Source organism: Mchenga conophoros, linkage group LG12 (assembly GCF_057382185.1).
Source record: "Mchenga conophoros isolate Kocher_MC1m ecotype Shallow Benthic linkage group LG12, M_conophoros_male_GT1.1, whole genome shotgun sequence".
Lineage (NCBI taxonomy): Eukaryota > Metazoa > Chordata > Actinopteri > Cichliformes > Cichlidae > Mchenga > Mchenga conophoros.
The window spans coordinates 28,609,652-28,628,972 of NC_140537.1; the positions used below are offsets into that span (position 1 = coordinate 28,609,652).

The 19,321-nt window shown below is 41.5% G+C and overlaps 1 protein-coding gene across 4 annotated transcripts in view; it reads right to left on the reverse strand.

Moving 5' to 3' along the window:
• Positions 1-10,404: 10,404 nt before the first annotated feature.
• LOC146562845 (ADP-ribosylation factor-like protein 15) overlaps positions 10,405-19,321 on the reverse strand; it is a 101,292-nt gene continuing 92,375 nt past the window's right edge. For 3 of the 4 annotated variants that reach the window (XM_085295065.1, XM_085295068.1, XM_085295067.1), the window contains one exon: positions 10,405-12,221. In XM_085295065.1, the coding sequence (XP_085151191.1) occupies positions 12,069-12,221 (153 nt within the window). In that variant the 3' untranslated portion in view covers positions 10,405-12,068. The remainder of the gene's footprint in view (positions 12,222-19,321) is intronic. The other variant, XM_085295066.1, reaches the window with a different exon arrangement.

Here is a 19,321-nt window from a genome sequence, read left to right on the forward strand (position 1 = left end):
AAAAAAAATGGCAGTGATAGTGTGTTTCACTGATGTGTTTTTGGACATCACGGGTACTTGAGTGCAGAAGAACATTATATGTGCGACAGTGGCGCACACACTACATAATCAGATCAATTCATTGGTGGTTTTGGTCTTTTTATGGCAAACGTTGACAACGAGAACAGTATAAAGCTCACCAGCCTGGATCCTTAGATGCACAGCCATGTGTTGAGTGTTAATGAAAGGTAGCAGGAAATATTTGAGGCATGCTGCTTGATTTCAGTGTTGCTGTCTTCAAAGCAACGCTGTTAGATGGCGCGACATCCCGCCCCCTCCTCCTTCGCTTCTCAAGTCTCCAGCAGAAGAAAGGCCGGGGTTAGGAAGGCCCTCTCCTGGGACTGAAGGCATCCACACCATAACACACTCATGTTCCGCTATTTATCAGTTGCTGTATTCATCTTTTCTGTTTTCCTATTCACACCACTATCAGGTTGGATGTGACACCACCCCCACAGAAGGTCAGGATAACACCCCGCACCACTACCACCACCGCCACCACACACATACAAGCACACTATAGAGTTATCCTCCTTGAAAGAGATCAAAGATGCTATTGATTGGTAAAGAAGACAAAAGGTAGCTGAGGTGGTTAAAGTAGGCCAGTTAGCATGCCGATGCCTCTGCGTCTGTTCTAATGGGGCGCTGACGTTCAAGATAAATTCCACTGGTGAATGTTTAACATCCCATTAATGGGTAGAAGAGACCATAGAAATGTCTCTACAGCCCTCAACAGCTTTCTCAGGCATAAATCACTTTACAGCATGTTTTTGGTGCAAGTTTTGTGTCACGTGTCTTTGCGCAGGCCTTTAGGTGAATAATAAATTGAACCCACGTCCACACTAATCTCCTCGTTGCCAAATGAAGTGCAACTTTTAAAAATGTCTGGAAAAGCAATTCGTATAGCCTCTGTTTGAAGTCGTCTGGCACATGCTGGGTGACGATGAATTGTCCCCCAAAGAGTTAATTGATGGAGAGGAGAAAACCTTCAGGGAGGGAAAAGTTCAGTTTTCTACCTCCCCGTCCTGTTTGAAGGAGATGTGAGTTGGCAGTGCAGGAGAGGCTTGAAGATTAATGTTGCAAAAGGGGGCTCTGACAGCCTTTCCGCTGGTTGTGGTTCTCTTGGGTGGCCCGATTGGTCTTGGATGTCACTTTTGCTACTTAATCTTGTGTATGTGAACCAGGCTGATTCAGAGGGCTGGGGGTTGGAGGGTGGGGCTGTCCGCTGGGCAGCAACAGAAGAGAAAACAAGAGTGTCACTCTCCTAATTTTGAGCAGATTACTTTTGGATTTTGCGCAAGTGAATGCAACAGAAATAAAATTCAGATTTGTTGTTGACATGTTATTACTGTTTTATAAAGCTTTAATCAGCTGATCAAATCACCTTCAAGATTCTATAAAATTAAATCAAATGGATTTAATTGGTTTGTGGTGTTTAAATATGACATTCTGTACACTAAAGATGGCAGTCCAATAATTAAATAATGCAATAATACCATGCTGTTGAAACAGATATATATAAGGCCAGGCTGTAAATTATTACAGTGTTTTTAAAATGACTTGTTAAGTGAAAAAAAAGCCACCTCCGAGTTCCGTACAGTTCTATTATTATTGGATTACTACTGCTGATGCACATTAATGTGAACAGTAATTATTTTACCTACTTTAACAAGTATTTTACAAAAGTGAATCATTTTATGCTCATCAATATTCATTTCTTTCCCCCGCATCAGGATAAATTTGTAAAAAATTATGAACCGGCTGTTAAAACCATTATTTAAATGTATGATGCAGCCATTAAAGAGAGAGAGAGTCAAATTTGAGTATTTCAGTTAGGTTGATGGGTAGACTGGATCTGCTGCAGGGATTGTGACTGGTTATTACATTGTAAGCTCTGTTTAATAAAAACAAAACACTAAACACGACTAATCGGGCACAGAAACAGTCTTTTACAGTAAGCTTCCTGTTTAATTGCAGAAATTTCTAAATAGAAACACAATTTTATATACTTATAGTGAGTTTGCCTCACTAAAATAATTACTTTTTTTTTTTTAATAAAAGCAGAAAATGCCAGCCAAAACATAAATCTATCTGCTGTTGCACTTTAGTTGGAACATTACAAATTTGGGTTGTTGTTGGTCTAATGGCTTAGTCACATTAGAGTAAAAATAGGACATCAACTTTGTTACAGTTTGGAAAAAACAATCGGTAAACTTGCCACATCACAAACTATTGCCAGTAGTTTCTGGTCGTCCAGAGGTTGAGTGTATAACGCCATCAACCTCTGGGCGACCATTTTTGATCGTAAGGAAAACCAGGACGCCTGACTCCAAACTGACTGTAATCACTGTCAGACGGGTTGGTAAAGGTTCGCAAATAACTGCTGTCTAATAATCTGTCTCATAAATGCAGACAGATTGGCAACACGTTGCAATCAGTCTGCGTCACTCTACGCTGATGAGCGCAACTTGTCTTCGATGCCTCTCTTTGCAGTAGGGGAAGTGACTGAACTGGTTGCCTTCTGATTTAAATCCTATGTAAAATGTTGCTCAGCACTTGTATCATTTTGCAGGTAAATTGCCTGCAAAATGTATCAACCTGTAACACCTACGTCACAAATTTTAAATCTGTGAGGTTCTGGCTGGACAGCTCATGTGAATCTGTCTTAGTAGACAGCAACATACCTGTGAGTTGCTGCTGATTTACCACTGTTGATTGCCGTAATATCACAAACAGATTGCATGAAATTGCCAGCCTGACCCCATTAAATCCCAAACTGATGCTGACTGATAGCAGACCTGCTCCACCTTATTGCCATTTTTTTCCCCATCTTGAAGCCCCAAAGTTGCTTTTAAGATGGCAACTTACTGGGCGAACACTTCTGCAGGCAGTCACACACCTGGTCCCCATCTTCGAAGCAACCATTTCAAAGACAACAAGATTGCAAGTTCATCGGACACAGTCACAATAATTTTGGGGCAGTGGTATGGTCCCCAGTCTAATGTGACTGAATGCACAAATAAGCACTGTGATAGCCCCACTTTAAGCTCTGAGACTGATTTGTTACAAAGTATCCCTTTTAGATGTTTAGATGAGTTCACAGACCTTCCAAAAATATCTGTGCTTTTAATCGGGGGAGTAAAATCACTTGTTTATTAGCAGTAAAGCAATTAGAAAACAAAATCTCCATAACTGACCCAATTAGCTGTCAGACAACCTTTTTAATTCAAACAATCCCAGGAAATACAATTTAACTAAAACTTAATCTGCGTAGGATCAGATCATCTAACAGTGATTGTTCTGATCAAAAAAAGAGGAAAAAATAAGTTATTTTACAGCTTGAAAAGAAGGAGAACTATAAACGTGTTATGACTACACAGATGTTAAACACTGAAGGGCCATCTGGTAGGTAAAGAGAGCAGTTTTTCTTTCTTCTTCTGAGGTCTTCGAATTGGCTTATCCTATTAGAGGATGTTTAGGCTCAGTTCTCAGAAAAACAGTAAACAGAGAGGGGATACTGCAATGTGACACCAAAGCAACAGACTGGAGGCATTTAATAATTCTCAAATTGACCAAAAAACATTTAAAAACTGACAACAAAGTGAAGACTGTTCATTACTAAAGATATGAATTTAAGCCTGGGATTTGTTTAGTCCTGTGCTTTCATTAAATGTTAAATAAACGCAGAAACTGAACTTTTCTCGAGGTTTCATGAGTCTTTATTTGGGAACAAACTTAGTGAAAAAAAAGAGGCTGTAGCTAGGTAAGTACACAGATATGTGTTAACTGCACACATGCACAGAACTCTGACAGCTGACCAATCAGTCAGCGAGCTCCTTCCAGCTAATATCTCTAAGCCAGGCTACACTGGTCTCTTACTTGACCTTACTGACATTTAACCCTAATCCTCAACACCTTAAATGCTATTTCAGGCCTCAGCTCTAATCTTATTCCCACCATGTAACTTTGTATCTACAGCTTGTTACTCTAGCAAAGCTGAATCATCTCAGCACTTTCTCCAGTTTCTATTGTTCCCTCGGATTTTATCAGTGACCGACTTTGCAGTTTCCTGCATGAGTCAGGGTGCGTTTCGTCATTGCATTAACGGCAACGTGAAATTTGCCCGAAACCAAATATGGCTCCGGCAGTGATCAAACTGCTCCATGCCAAAAGTTTGGCAAAACACAGGTGTTCCCTCTCTACGCAGCAACTATGTTTACTAGATTGTCCCTGTGAAAGACTCAGTTTTTCTCCTTTTTCGCTTTCGCGTGAAAGGTTTGTGTTTTGAGAGCTGCAAGCTGCCCACATAGTGTCGTCACTGGAGCTGCTTTCCCCGTAAACTGTTTGGATTCAATGAGCTAATCCACCTAAAGCGCTTGGCTCTGGGCCATGCAGCACACCAAACACACCATAATGTCTAAAAGGCTCAAATTTATAGGCAACTGTTAAATATTTACTACATATTAGCGACTGATTAATCGCCTGTTGCCTGCAAACTCACTGCAACGGCTTGTTAGGCCAAGGCTCGTAAAAACTACAATCCAACAAGGCGAATGGAGTAAATGTCACATTGTTGTGTTAGGTAAAATAACTCCACTGGGTGGTAAATCTATTATTTAATTTCACCTGTCTCAGAAAACACAACTTCGCCCTGATCCATCCTTCCTGATGTTCATGATATGTGTTGAAAGTAATTTAAAGCTGGCATCTGCACTACATGAAAGCCACATTACCTTCTGAGAGTGCAGCCAAACCACAGCTGTACTCTGCACATGTTCATCTGGTCTCCTGCAGAGAGAGGCAGTGCATGTCAGAGCCCTTTCTTTTTGTTATTCCTTGTTCTTCTCCACCTCTGATAGTAAATTCTCTACAAGGTCCACGAAAAAGGACAGTCGGAGCGTCATGTCTGTCAGTCTTCAAAGAGTTATGACAAGGGAGAGTCACTAGTAAAAAGCAGAAACTCTGATAGCCATCAGTGGGACGAGGACTCTAGTAAATGGAGCGCTGAGTCTAGACCACTTGAGACGAGCATGTTAAGGTCATACTCATAAAAGTACCCTAGACACTTCACTCCTTACAGGCCTGGAGGGGAAGAGACGGAGGGGGGAATCACCTGCACAGATGAGTCAGGAGATGCTGAACTGCAAGCTGCTACTGGGTCCCCATTACAGAGAGAGCAATAGCTCGCATGTGCAACGCATTATGAATGACGCTCACAGCAGCCTACACTGGCTGTGTGTGTGGCAGGTATGTAGGAAGGGAAGGGCAGTGGACTGAAATGTGACAAAGGTGTCATCACATAAAGAAAACGGGGGGGAAAAAGGCAAATGAATTTATAACTTCCAGTCCACTGAAGAACTAAACAGATCCTTCAGTGGCCACCACTAATTGACCTTTAGAAGGAATGCAACACCTTCTCCTTGACTGACATTTGCTTTTAGCAGCTCCTGCGGGATGGGGCAGTGGGCTGGTGGAAGGCGATAGTGAGGGAGGGGTGAAGGGAGATCCGCCATGCCCCCTGTCCCTCAGACAACAAAGAAAGTGAGTGATGTTTGTCTGAAAACCAAGAGCCGCAATCCCTCGTTTTGATGTGTGGGCCACCTGGGATGCGGGTCTCCGTCAGCACTCGGGCCGAGGAGAGAGGAAGAGAAACAGGACTCACACAGATCTCGTCCTCAGGACAAACAATCTCAGTGACAAGCCGGCCGCAATCCCACGGAAGTCACCCAACAGATGAGGCATTCAAACACGCAGAGAAAACAAGGGACGCTTAGGTGGCTACAAAGGGGCCAGAGCAGCACAGCATGGTTTCCTCCAAAGTTTGAGGATTAAAGTTTGATCCCTGCAAGAAACAAATTAATCTCATCTAAAACTCACAAATGGTAAAAAAAAAAAATAAAATAAAAAATAACATCATGAAGGTAGTCCTAACAAATATTTTCTTAAGCACTTTCTTAAGTTTAACTTTGAAGGATTTTACACAAACTTCAGCACTCCTGAGGTAAATATTGTGCTACTTTGTTTCCTTTACAAAACCTCAAATTTGGTTTCAAAATGCCCAATGCATGCATAATACAAAACAGGGGTTTTTCTCCTGCCTAACAAACTTTGGATACTTGGTGGAGATCATTTTGTATTGAGGTACACACCCAAATTTACCTCAATATTCCTGAAAAAGTGTAAAAGTAAGACGGTAAGCAGTATTTTGTCAGTACTCTAACACAGGACCATAAAGGAACAAATTTAAACAAAGACTACAGTTTTGCACATTTATCATCTGGTGTGAAACTGAATTCACTCACACTGACCTGAGCTTTAGTTTTTAGGATTTATAGGTCTTGAGACTTGGGAAGCTTCACTAACACGCTCCTGCAGCAGACAAATATTTTTTTTTTGCATTTCCACATTGCAGAAAAACAAAAAATAAAGAGATAATGAGGAAGTCTGACTGCCAGTCATCCTAAACTAATGTGAATAAAGACTTCCTTGTTCCAATAGGATTAACTGGAAAGAAATGACTGTGGCAGCTGTCTGGTTTGGTTCCCAAGGGCCTCAATTTCCACTTGATTAACTGACATGATCAAATTACATGTAGACATTTAGACTAATTTAATATTCTCTAATGTTCATGTTTTTCTTGTGTGTGTGTGTGTGTTTTTTTTAAATATAAGACTGTCAAATTAAAGTTTAAAGTAAAAAAGCAAACACTCTGATGACTCATATGGCATAACGATCCCGGCATGTCGCTGCAAAGCGTGAGTGCACTCACTCACTGCTTGGCAGGGGTGTAACTCGTTAAGCTTCTATCAGGTTTGAGCTGTTCATTAGTCTTATGGCTCGACCACAAACCCTTCAGGATCAACGTGCACGATAGGAGGGATTTCTCTACAGTCACATTTCAGCGTCTAGTGGAGGGAAGCTCTGAGAAATCTAGAAACACAGAAATCTGGCTGACTAAAAATGAGTGAATTACTAAGAAACTGCTGAATTTTTCATTAAAAGCAATTCTGGTTAAGACTCCCATATTCTCTAACAAGAGACTATTTTTTTTCTTTTTTGGTATTGTCTTTTAACCTAAAAGCAATTTCAAAGAGAAAGGCTTAATTAATATGTATTATTCATCAAATGAGCCACCTATTTTGACGTATGTGGAAACTCTAAACAACATGATTTTGAAATTTGCACCATAACTGTGGTTCATCTGCAACCGCTTTTCCATTAATCATCAGGTTAAGTTTAAACATATGAGATTGACACCTTCAGGGTAAACAAATCTATCGCTTTTGGTGCCGTGACAGTGGAAATGTCACGGTGCTGCAAATTTCTGGACTCGCCTCAATCATATCACAGATCTGGAAACCATTATTTAGTCCCGGGTACATTTCGTCACCAGCTTACATCATTTCGATGCGTTTCCGTCATTTGTGTTTGTTGTTCAAAGGGGTGTGAGAGTGTTGAAGGCAAGAGAGTGCTGAAACAAAGAGGGAACACCCCGAATAGACCCAAAGGTCCCGCTTGATTACAGACTGGTATCTTTCTCAGATTAAACGTGAGCGAAAGTGATTTCTACGCTCGGCGGAGAGCTTTTTTCTTTCCCCCTCACTACGAGGGGCCGAGAATGGTAAGCGGCCCGCACAGAGCATCGGCTGTGGGAGGCAGAGTCGGGGTACAGGGCCCAGATGGATGTCAGGGCAACATCTGTTCCACCTCCTAGCTGGATCTTATCAGGAGAAACGCTGCCACACACGCTGGACGGGAGAAGCCGGAGAGAAAGAGGCATTCTTTTCAGAGTTTAAAAAAACATGCCAGCTTTTGTTTGTCCTGTAAACGAAAGTTAGGTTCCCGGTCGGGTCACACATTTGCATTTCACAAAGCTCACAGGGTTCATTTTGTGGTGTGTGATAGCATTTGTTTATACTTTTGCTGTATGACATGAATTTCTATCTTTATACATTAAGTAGTAGTTGCCAAAATATGAACATAATCCAGTTAATATTCTTATAAAATTATATTTTGTAAGAATATTCAGTACCTAAAGTGCTTAAATTATAACCAATTTAACCAGTTGGCAAAAATGCTGCAGCTGTTGAATGCTGACATATTAAATGAATGCTGTCATTTAACATGTGAGTCAACTGCACGTGTACTTTTGTTGATATCTATTGTTTCTGACACCCATTTCAGGACTTCTGAGCACAGTGTGCTTATTCTACTCTTTGCTTTTATGCAACAGAAGTAACATGAAATACAAACAGCATATATTCCATAATGTTTTTGTTTTTTCAAACAAGCTCTTTGACCTGTTTTCAATTAAAGTGGGAGAGAAAGTGTGAGAGAAAACACACCCAGGCAGCTTTGTCGTCACTTCACATCACAGTTTTGCTAAAAAAGATGAAATGCTGCAAACATGACATTGTTTTATAAACCCACATAGCTTCTGCTTCCAACAATATGAAATATCCTGGAGCACCTTAAATGTTCAAATGAACACCGGCCGTGTTTGAACAGCACCTGATGGAAGATTTCCTGTTAACTGAAGTGTGTGTGTGTGTGTGTGTGTGTGTGTGTGTGTATACACACAACAAACTGTAACTAAGTTGTAAATGTGAGAAGAAAAAAAAAGCCCAGATAATGACGTGAATGCAGCACTCTTGATGTCAGAAAATCAAAACCAAAAAGACAAATGATAAACTATCATGAAGGCTGCAGCCTCGCATGGCGGATAATTGCTCGTGGTTGGCAGCTTTGAACTGTGTTGCGTAAGTTCAGCATGCTTCTGTGCAGCGTCAGCCGCAGTCGTTCTCTAGAGGGCAATTTTCCTTGTTTTATCCTTTTGTTACAAATCACACCTTCACTTTATATTGCTGCCAACAATTAGGCTTGCCATAGATTTGTAGATCTCTTTGCATCTTCCTCCCTTCCTGTCTACCATTAATCAAGATTCATTTTAGTAAATTATAAATTATGCCTGCAGAGACTTGAATGTACTGTCTCCATCACAGTAAACATCCAGTTTCGGTTATTGTTGCTAGGTAATGTACTGTGAACGAAAATCGACTAGAAAAGTCTTGACAGACGACGATAGGGTCTGCTGCCAACAAGGACGAGACACTCCCCGAGCCAGACACCAGGCATTAAATGAGCAGAGCAGGTGAAGGTTTAGCGAGGAGAAGACCGTCTGCGTCTTCTTCAGGGGAATTAAATCACCTTTACAGACATGGAGACAGAGTGGGGAGAAGTGGAAGCGTGAGAGGTCCCTCGCCTCTCTTCTTTCTCCCGGGAGGGCTGCTCCTCTGAGGTCCTGGCCTCTTCCCTTCCCCTGGGCACTCGGCATGCCCACGCTGAGGGAGGGCTACTTTGGTGTGACCAAAGGGAAGCAGAGCGATCAAGAGTGAGACAGAGAGATGGAAAAAATCTGAGCAAAGAAAAGAAAAAAAAAAAGAAAGAAAAAAGATAAGAAGAGGGAGAAAAAAGGACTTAAAATAGAAAGTGAGAGCGACAGGAAGAAAAAAGGGGGAGCGAGACGAGCGCAGCAGCCCATGGTTTGTCTCAGGGCTGCAGGAGCTTCCAGAGCTGGTGTGCAGCAGACTGAAGAGAAGCACGTCTGCCCCAGAGGCAGAGACTGGAAAACAGGATCAAAGAGTCGCCAGGGCAACCTGCATGACACACATTGTATTAAAGCCACACGGTTAATTTGAAAGAGAGGGAAGAAGGGCAAAAGGAGAAGAAAGGGGGAGGCAGAGGTAGCACAGAGAAGAGTATATTTATCAGGCACTCCTGTCTCACTCTGTTAACTTTCCACTCAGAACTTTCTTCAGCTGCTCCACTTTGACTCTCTCTTACTCTCTCTCTCTCTTTTTTAAACCTCTGGCTCAAACTCCTCTGTGTCATCTGCATTTTCCTGATTATCTCAGCTCAGGTTTCCACGGGTCATGCTAAATCACAAACCAGAGGTACTGTGAAGAAAACATGCAAACTTTCAATTCTTTAAATATTTTGTGCTAAAACATGAAATGCAAATAATCCATTATTCAAATATTTTCCCATTCATACCCATTTTGACCAAATTTATGCACAAAAACCCTTTAGCTCCACAGCTCGGCAATTATTCTGCAAATAACTGCATTACGCCCCTCGATAGCATTCAGAGGAAGTAAGAGGACAAATGTATCAGATGTTTTACTTCCACAGTTTAAGAAGCAAAAGTGATCAAAATGCCAACAAGAACTGTGACGGTAATTTTCCTTTTAAAACGTAAATTGCCTTTTTTGAGACAAATGCAAGATGAGATAATAACAACAACAATGTAAATACTGCATTTTTAAAGGTTTGGGTAATGAAATGACATGAAAAGGCTAACAGATCCCTAGTCAACAGATTTATTTTGCTTTCAAGCAAACAAATGTATCATTCTCACATCAGGTACAAAAAGTGGTTAAATCTCTACAAACCTGACAAAAATACTAATCAAAATAACAACAAACAATACAGAGTACGCAGGAAGGAGGAGGGGTGAACATTATTCATAAGCACATCTTCGGGACAACCACACACCTGTGGCACAATGAACATGACTCATTTTAAGAGGTGTGGAGTCCACCTGAGGGCAGCCGCACTGAACTGGCTCATCTAGGCCAAAGAAGCCCCATCGAGCAGTAATGGAGACAGGGAGCGGAGCAGGAGTGGAGGGGTAGTGTTGGTTTGGATGAAGTGGGGCAGAGGTACGTGATAAACAGCAGACGGGGAGGGGTCTTCAGACAGTTGGAAGGCATTAGTGTGTCGGACAGCGACTTGTCAGATGCAGCTGTTGCTGTGGCTGATTGATAGTTTGTATTTCACCCAGATGGGAGTCTGCAGTCACAAGCCAATGCTGAAAGGGATTATATCAAATTCAAAAGAAAAAAAACATACAGTAAAAAAACAAAAACATCATCAAAAGTGACAATTTTAGTGTTAAGCAACCAAGTCCATTACATTTCTCTACTTCTGGAGAAATCCAGCCTGGTCAATCATTGTTTTTTGTTTCTTTTTTTCTTCTTTGATTTGAAAAAATTCCTAAGTGTGACTCGTGTGTGTATGACATATAAAAAAATCTGAATGCAGCTCTAAGAGGTTAAGATACAGAGCTAGAAAATATATCCTAAGTTGCACATTTACAAAAGCATTCAAACTCATTTCCACTTTCTCTGAAAGAATAATGTCTCCATAAACTCACCTAACACTAGTCACATGATTAGTAGTACTTGTGTATGGCTGCACAGGAGGGTACACAGCAATATACTTGTCTGCATGTACATAAGATACTCCATGAGATACTCAGACTACACTATTCAGATTAGATATTCAGACACGGTGTGACACACCGATATGTAACTACCGTTCATAACACAAGGCTTTGGACTATGCACTCCAATCACATGATGGCATTCGCTGTTACAGAGTCAAAAGGAGAAGCACACTTGACAGCCATACAGTACTTCTCAGTGGAAAGAACTTCAACCATGCCCACCCAAACATCCTGTAAAGTAATTAGTGGAGATGTTAAACATATCTACAGACAACCTGGGCTCCACTGTGTGTGTGTGTGTGTGTGTGTGTGTGTGTGTGTGTGTGTCTGTCTTAGTGCTCAATAATGACCAAAGGAATGCCATACCTTCCAAATGCCATTGATTTAATCACAATGGCACAAACAGCAGTAAACAAGATTTCTGTTGTCGGCAAAGTTCAGTGATTTCTTTTGACAAACTGCTTTACGCTGGGTGGGTTTAACAGTCGCGCTCCTCTGTCAGGCTGTAGTAGTTGACTGTCGCTTGTGCACGCTCTTCCAATTTGAAAAATGAGACCGCAGTGAAGGGAGGATAACATACAATACACATCTCACAGAGAGAAACCAACAACTGCTGTATTTTCTTGTGTGTGTGTGTGTGTGCGCATGTGTGTGAGAGTGCATGTGTGCACATGTACATGGGCACCAGCAGGATGTGTTGGTGTTTAACCGCTAATGTCTCCTAGCATTAGCAGCTTTAGCATCATATCCTTGCCGGCTCTGTGTCTTTGTCCTCCAACAGGCTAATGAACTGACCGAAGCTCTCCTTCACCGCCTCCATGCTGTCAGTGGTGCTGCCCTCCAGGATCCAGCGCTTTCCTCGGGCCAGCGGTTCCAGCTCAAAGTACTTCTTGATCTGCGGCCAAACACACGATGCAATCAGCTAAAATAATCATTTGAAAAAAGTAAAATCTTATATTTAGCGTCTAACAACAGCTCCTGTTTTCAATACGAATAAAAAAAATATGAATCAACATTTTAATTTCCCCCCAGAACATCTCTGATCAAATTCAAAGTATAAAAAGTTCAAATAAAGCAAAAACACAATCGTCAAACTACAGCTTGTAAAGGCATGTAAGCTGGCACATTTTCATCTCATATCCTCACCACACTAGGTCAGTTCACACATTACGTCACCCTCAAACATGTGGCAGAAAGTAACTGTATAACGTTGTGCTTTAGTAACACATAAGACTGAAGACATAGTACGTTTTTTAGACCGGTATCCAGTAATTGCTGCTGTTCGACCCCCCCCCCACACACCTAAATGAAACACAACAGCCTCTTCATCTGACGAATAAAAGGGTTGGCACTGCTCTTTGTAACAGTTATTATAAAGTTCATATGCTGGCTTTTGGCTGCTCTTGACAGTGGGGGTGCTGTGAGGTTCAGGGGAGAACCAGAACCAGCTGTTACGTAAAAACAAATCTCAGCAGAGGGAAACAATGTCTTAGACCTCCACTGAAGGTACTGCAGGTTGTTAGGGTTTCTGACATTTTCAAGCTGAGAGATATGGAAACAATTTTTTTGCCCGATGTGAACCCAGTTCAGCCATCTCCTCCTGTTTGCCTTATAGCCAGTGAAGAATGCACAAAACCAAATGTGTACTGTCAGCAGCTCTGGGAGAAAAATGCAAAGCTTCAAATGTAACAGATGCAATAAAAACACAATTTCCCACCTTATTAACTAATTTAGTCAGTTTCATGCTCAGTTTGACAATGGTGTATAGACTTGCAGAAATGTACACAATGTGTAACAGACGCTGGGTTGAAATATATGAATATAGGCATCTCTATTTCACACTCATCTTTATTAGAATATTAAGCTACAAGCTAAACTACTGCGTTTTTTCGAATGCAATATTCACATTGAGTATTGACTGGCTGGAAAGAGGACAGCACAAAGCTATGCTCTGAAGCTATTTAAAACATTACATTAGCTATTATCAATTTAATTGATTTCTTTAGTGCTCATTTCTACACATTTCTGCAAATATCAAACCGAGATTAATGACTGCAGACAACCTCAGTGTTCTGAATTATACAAGAAAACATGTGCAGCAAATAAACACCACAAAGTCCACAAGGATCGTCACACAGTCAAATTACTTTTCAACTTCAAGTGAAATTGCTTTTGTCTAGACCGTGCTGGGCTGTCTAGCTGTGCCATGGTGTGTGGCATGAAGAGGACGGAGAGGAGGAGGAGGGGGTGCGCACTCTTTGTGTCTGCTCAAACCCAGCCAGCCATGCCAGCGAGTGGGAGAGTGAGTGCCGTCTCTGCCCCCCTGAGCCGAGTCTCTGTCCGGGTGTAATGTGAGTTTAATGACAGATTAAGTCACCTCAGCCGCGTTTGGCTCAGAGGCCTGGCTAGAAAGCCGAGTGGACCCAAACAGTGTTAACAAATCTGTCTGGGTAACTTGAGCTGCCCTAGCCCAGGCTCTAGCCCCAGACCTAGACTGTAGACGATGTGGCTGGCTGCCTGTCTGGCTGGCTTACTTGTCAGCCTGTAGCCAAGGCCCTCTTCTGGAAGACTTTGGCCCCTGCACTGGCAGACAGTCAAAAGTCCAGAAGTGACCTCTGTGCAAGTGCAGACAGGCTCAAGCTTCTCTCACTTCCCCTCACGGGCCAATAGAACACACCCAGGGGCATCTCATAGTGTGGCAAATACCTTCTTTAGCACTGTGCGACAGATGAGCGGCCTTACCAACGACGGCAGATGACTTCTAAAGTTTTCAGTGCAGCTTTACACTTATGTGCGCATGATAAAACCACTAATCTGTGATCTCAAACAATCCCCTTTTTACTTAATAGCCAACTGATATGAACACCTTCTTGCGAGCTACATTTCATCGACACTGCATATCAAATCCAGAGACTTTAATCACACAATTCAGCCATTATATGCTGCTAAAAACACTGCCTCAGTATTACATTACTGAAAGAATCAGCAATGTAATGCAATCAGCAGTGTGGCCCAAACCAGTTTCTCTGAGATTAAATCCTCCTAAGCACACTTATGCTTGCTTAAGGAATTGCGTGAGGCAGTGGTATGGGTAAGCCACACAAGACGTGGATTGCCAGATGGCTCCAAGGATGACCACTGGGTCATCCAGTCTAGCTTCTTCTAGGTCATACAGACCGGAGCGTCTTGCCTTGTGCATGTTAGAAAGCAGCTTATACATGCATGAGGGTGTCAAAAATTCTTTAATCGCTTGTGTCTGTGTCAGCCGAGTTCCTGCTGCTCGAGCCTAGTCATGCTAGCCAACAGTCTGCGCTCTCAGGAGGACAGACATGAAACCCAGGAAAGGTGAACTCTTTGGTAACAGCCCTGAATAGTTAGTAACTTCTGAGACTATGAAAAGTCTAAAGAATGGGAATGTGTAAGGAATCTAACATACCCAAGGGGCAGAAGACAGACATATAAAATAATGTTAAAGCATGATTTCTTTTTGGAATATGAGCCTCGACTTAAGTAAATGAATTATAGATCTATTTTTTAGGTTGTATAATTTGTGACCCAGTGTCCGCAAGGAGTGGCTGTATAATATAGTCAGCTAAGCTTAAGCTCCAAACCTGGCAAGCCTACTTTGGGCTATTTAAGATACCCAATGGGCATATATGGCACGTGCATCCAGCTGCTCCCTGACCTGTGCCAGATTACTGCATGTATGGTCACTCTTGGCATCATGCCATGGCAAGAGGATCTCCTGGCAGAATAAAAGAGCTTTAATGAGCTCTGCTCTGGCCTCTTGACCAACTAAACAAACCGTGGAGCCACCTAAAGGGGCAGGGCAGCTATGGAGATACCTGATATTGCTGTCTGATACTACATGTGAAGAAAAAAAAACCCTAACAAATTTATATCCTCTCCTCTGCAGTTGTCTTCACCTTCTAAAAAGGCATAAAGTAGAGCAGGTGGCAGTGGGCTCAGATGTCTATATTTTAAATTATAAAGCAGAGAAAAAACAAAAACAACAAAAACTGTCAGAAGTTTTTTCTCAGTATGCTTATTTATCATATATTTAGGTACACCAGTACAGTTTCAGCTTCTCCCAGCATGCCCTGGATAACACACACACACACACACACACACACACACACACACACACACACACACACACACACACACAAAAAAGAAGAAGAGGAAGAAAGAAAGCAGCACCCACTCAATCCAGACAGATACTAAGCTTCTCTGTCAGGCTGGCCAGACATTCAGGTACTGAAAGTAGACGATGCGGTTGTGATTTGCTGATTATTACCTGTTCATTCTTGCACCACAACTATCAAGAAACCCAAAAAACACAGCTCCTACCATAAAAAAAAAAAAAACCCTTCCGAAATGTATTAAACCATCACACTGTTGAGACAAAACCGACACAGCATCACAGACAGAGTACACAGAGAGCTGATACATAACTAAATGGTATGTAACCTAATGTGACTCACTTTTGTTGTAGTGTTTCCACAGCAGTAATTACCTCCAAAAAGTCAGTTTCATGGATCCTTTTCATTATTTTATTGGTACGCAGTGTTCCTTGTAGTTATTTCTGCTGTTGAATTTGTGCTGGGTAATTTGTGGTTAAGCACCTTTTCAACAGTGCGATGGCAGAAGTCCAAGTTAACACGGTGACATTAACATGTTCAGGATCTTTCTGATAAAGCTTACTACGGTTCAGTAGGTTGGTGCTATGTGGGCGTATTTAAGAAATCTCAAGTCGTTTTGAACATATTTGCAGAGGTTTACAACAAAGCCAGATGAAACAGATTTAGATTTGTTGGATACACTCCTACAGCAGATTAGAACCGAAAGAAAGTTAAATGGTCTGTGCTGTAAGCTTTCCATTTCTCATGTATGGTTAACACTTTCCTCGTGTTATAAAAGCCTGAAAAACAAACAAACAATTCAATTAAATAGAGTTTTATCAAATAATACTAATAACATCTTACTGTTTAAGTAATAAGACCATAAACAGAAGAACACAGAATGTTAATCTGAGAAGACGTCAAAACCTAAAGAGAAGCCGTTAAAAATACTCAGACAAGTTATGATTTCCTCCACACAACATCAAAACTGTTTTTTGAAACAAGAAGTGCTCATTGGTCAACCAACAGTTTCGGCCTAGAGCTTTTAATTAGGCTAAACTTCAGCAGAACCCTTTTTAAACAAAAAGAGCATCACTTCTGCTCACAGGATGTGAGCAAAACACATCTTTTTATTATGTGTATGCAAATAAATGAATAACATGGCCTTCGATGCCCTTCTCCTAATATTTACCATGACAACATATCTATGAAGCGTCACTGTCACATGTCAAAACCTCACCACACGAGCAGGCACAAAACTGGAGAGGGAAGCAATAGGGGGTCTCTTAACCAGGGAAAGTGGCAGACTCAAATATCCAAGACAATCAATTACACCATCCCTTGACATGTTGGCCCCTGTGAAGATATCAGTCACTTGGAAAATGGCCCACACTGGCGACTGCATTGAAACGGGAGGGTAATGTGAGATCCACTCACCATATAATAGATATGCCTTTGTTTGCTTTTCCGCCTTACCTAAAGAGCCTTAAAGACATGAGAAAGCCTGGAGGTCCCCAAGAGAGGAACACCTGGGAAGCCTGTGAATAAACAAACACTGTGCCTCAAATTGAGGGAGGTGTGAATCTAAACAGCCCACTGGCCAGTAAATAAACCCCAAAGCCTATGTAAGCACCTATTTAAAGCTATAACACTTTCAGTAATGGACTGAAGATTTTGCATCTAAGGTGGGCAAGTAAAGGTGGATCATGACCTGATCACTTGTTTGGTTAATGTATTAGCAGTAAGTAGGGCATGAAGTGAGCACTGCAGAATCCCTCTTTGAATATAGTTGAGACAGCCAGCAGCTGGCACAGCACAGCGAGAATACAATAATAGAGCTCAACAGGATCTCCATACCAAACCCTTTCCTATTGTGTGTGCACAGCAATATATATACAAGGGCTTCCCCCAACCAAAGACTTTCCCAGCCATTAGTCGCGTAGTCATTGCATGTTGTTGATGATATTAATTAAAACATTTAACTATATTTTTGGGATTCTTTTAAAAACTGTTTGAGTTGCTGAGCCCAGAAGAGACACTACAAAGGGTAACACTGTTGATGCTTTGCTAAATCACAGGGAAAAATGTCATATTCTTGGGGTTTTACCTCTCCGAAAGATCCAAAACTTTAAATTGCCTGCAAATCATATATACTCATCTAATAACAGCAGACACCAGTCTTTACATGTCAAAGCTGCCACATCACAAAAGGTTTGAGGTTTTGTTGTGCATCTGTATGTTTCCAGTCAAATCCCACTTAAACGCTATGGACTACGAATCTCGTCATCAACCAAGCTTGGGTCCATTTTAAGGGAGCAGTGATATGATTTACATGCCTCCACTGTTGTACAGCAGAATAATAGCTTTGCTTTTAGATGCATTTTGTTCAACTTTGTGTACATAAACTGACTAACGTGGCCCAGTGGACCAATCGATACTCTGACTCCCAGCCAGCGGACGTTTGTTGCCTTACCCTACGCTCTACACTGACCAACAGACAGAGGTGAAATGCCAAATACACAAAAACACATTAGCTGTCTGGTAGCAATTATATTTTTGAGGGATACAGAAATGGAAGCAATCAGCTTTTGTATACTAAAGACCACAGCAATCATCAATAAGAAGCAGTGCACAGCTGAAGACCTTGATGTTTCAAGCTGCAGTAGATTTAGGGCGCACTCAGGAATGCAAAGATCCATGAAGAAACCTACAGCTGTACTTTGAAGCAAATAAAGAAAAATGGATGTAGGGGGTTTAAGAACACACCAATGGTGTCAAAAAGACATATTGCAAAGACTTTAAACCTGAATTCTGAGCATGACAGGAGTGAGTGGGACAAACAAAGATGTGGACTTTGAGTTAAATCCTTTCATTTGCTGTGGAAACAATCCAGGTCTAGCAAGCATGTAAAAGCGCTGAGGCCACCCTGGAACCAGACCAGAGTTGTAGAACTGTTGGAGCAGGCAAAAAATGTCTAAAGTCCCAATGTCACAATGTAAAACCTGAGCAGCCTTGAGATTTACTGTCGTGTTCCACTCAGGTGAGACCACAGGGCTTCCCTTGGGCTCAGCTTAGCGCGGGTTCAAAGTGATTCACTTGCAGTACACTTTTCTTCAAAGCCAACTGACCACTGCCAGATCAGAGTTATCCTCAGAGGCTCTGTAAATCAAGGATGCACAGGGGACATTCTTACAGACTCCTTCACCGTGCTCCTTGGAACAATGTTATTGCTTTTAAGAGGTTACACAGTGATAATGTTCTTTCCATATAAGCATTTTGAAAATTTATCTAGAAGATGTGCATGAGAAAATTCCCATTTGGACAATGAACAGGTAGATCTTTTTTTTTTTTTGCTTTGTTTTTACAAGCACAGAGGTATTTGCTTTTATTTTTCTTGCAGCAAGTCATATGACTTCCAAAAATGTCTGGCTTCCTCATGGGTAAATGATGCATGTTTCAAATTTGGTAGTGACAACATCAGATGCAGTGTTTCTGCAGAACACATCCTTACATATCTACATAGGACAAAAGGGAAAAAAAGAAAAAAAAAACATGGCATGGTATGTGGCATAGTGAGACAAGGGTCTAGAGGACAGGCTAAAAATATCTAAAGCAATCTGACCAACAGAAAAATAAGTAATGACTCAAAAACACCAGAGGAAAAAAAACCAGGATGGCAACCTCTTTGGTGTCCCGGTGAACGCACTAGATTTTGTTATTTTTAGCAACTGATTGCAAGAAAACCTTTTTCCAAACAATCGCAGTCCAACTTGGATTAATGGCAGTCACTCTGAGTCAGACTGGCAAACGTTTGCAAATTAATTTCTATTCCCCTCTTGGAATGGAACAACTAAGGAAGATATCATTAGTGCTT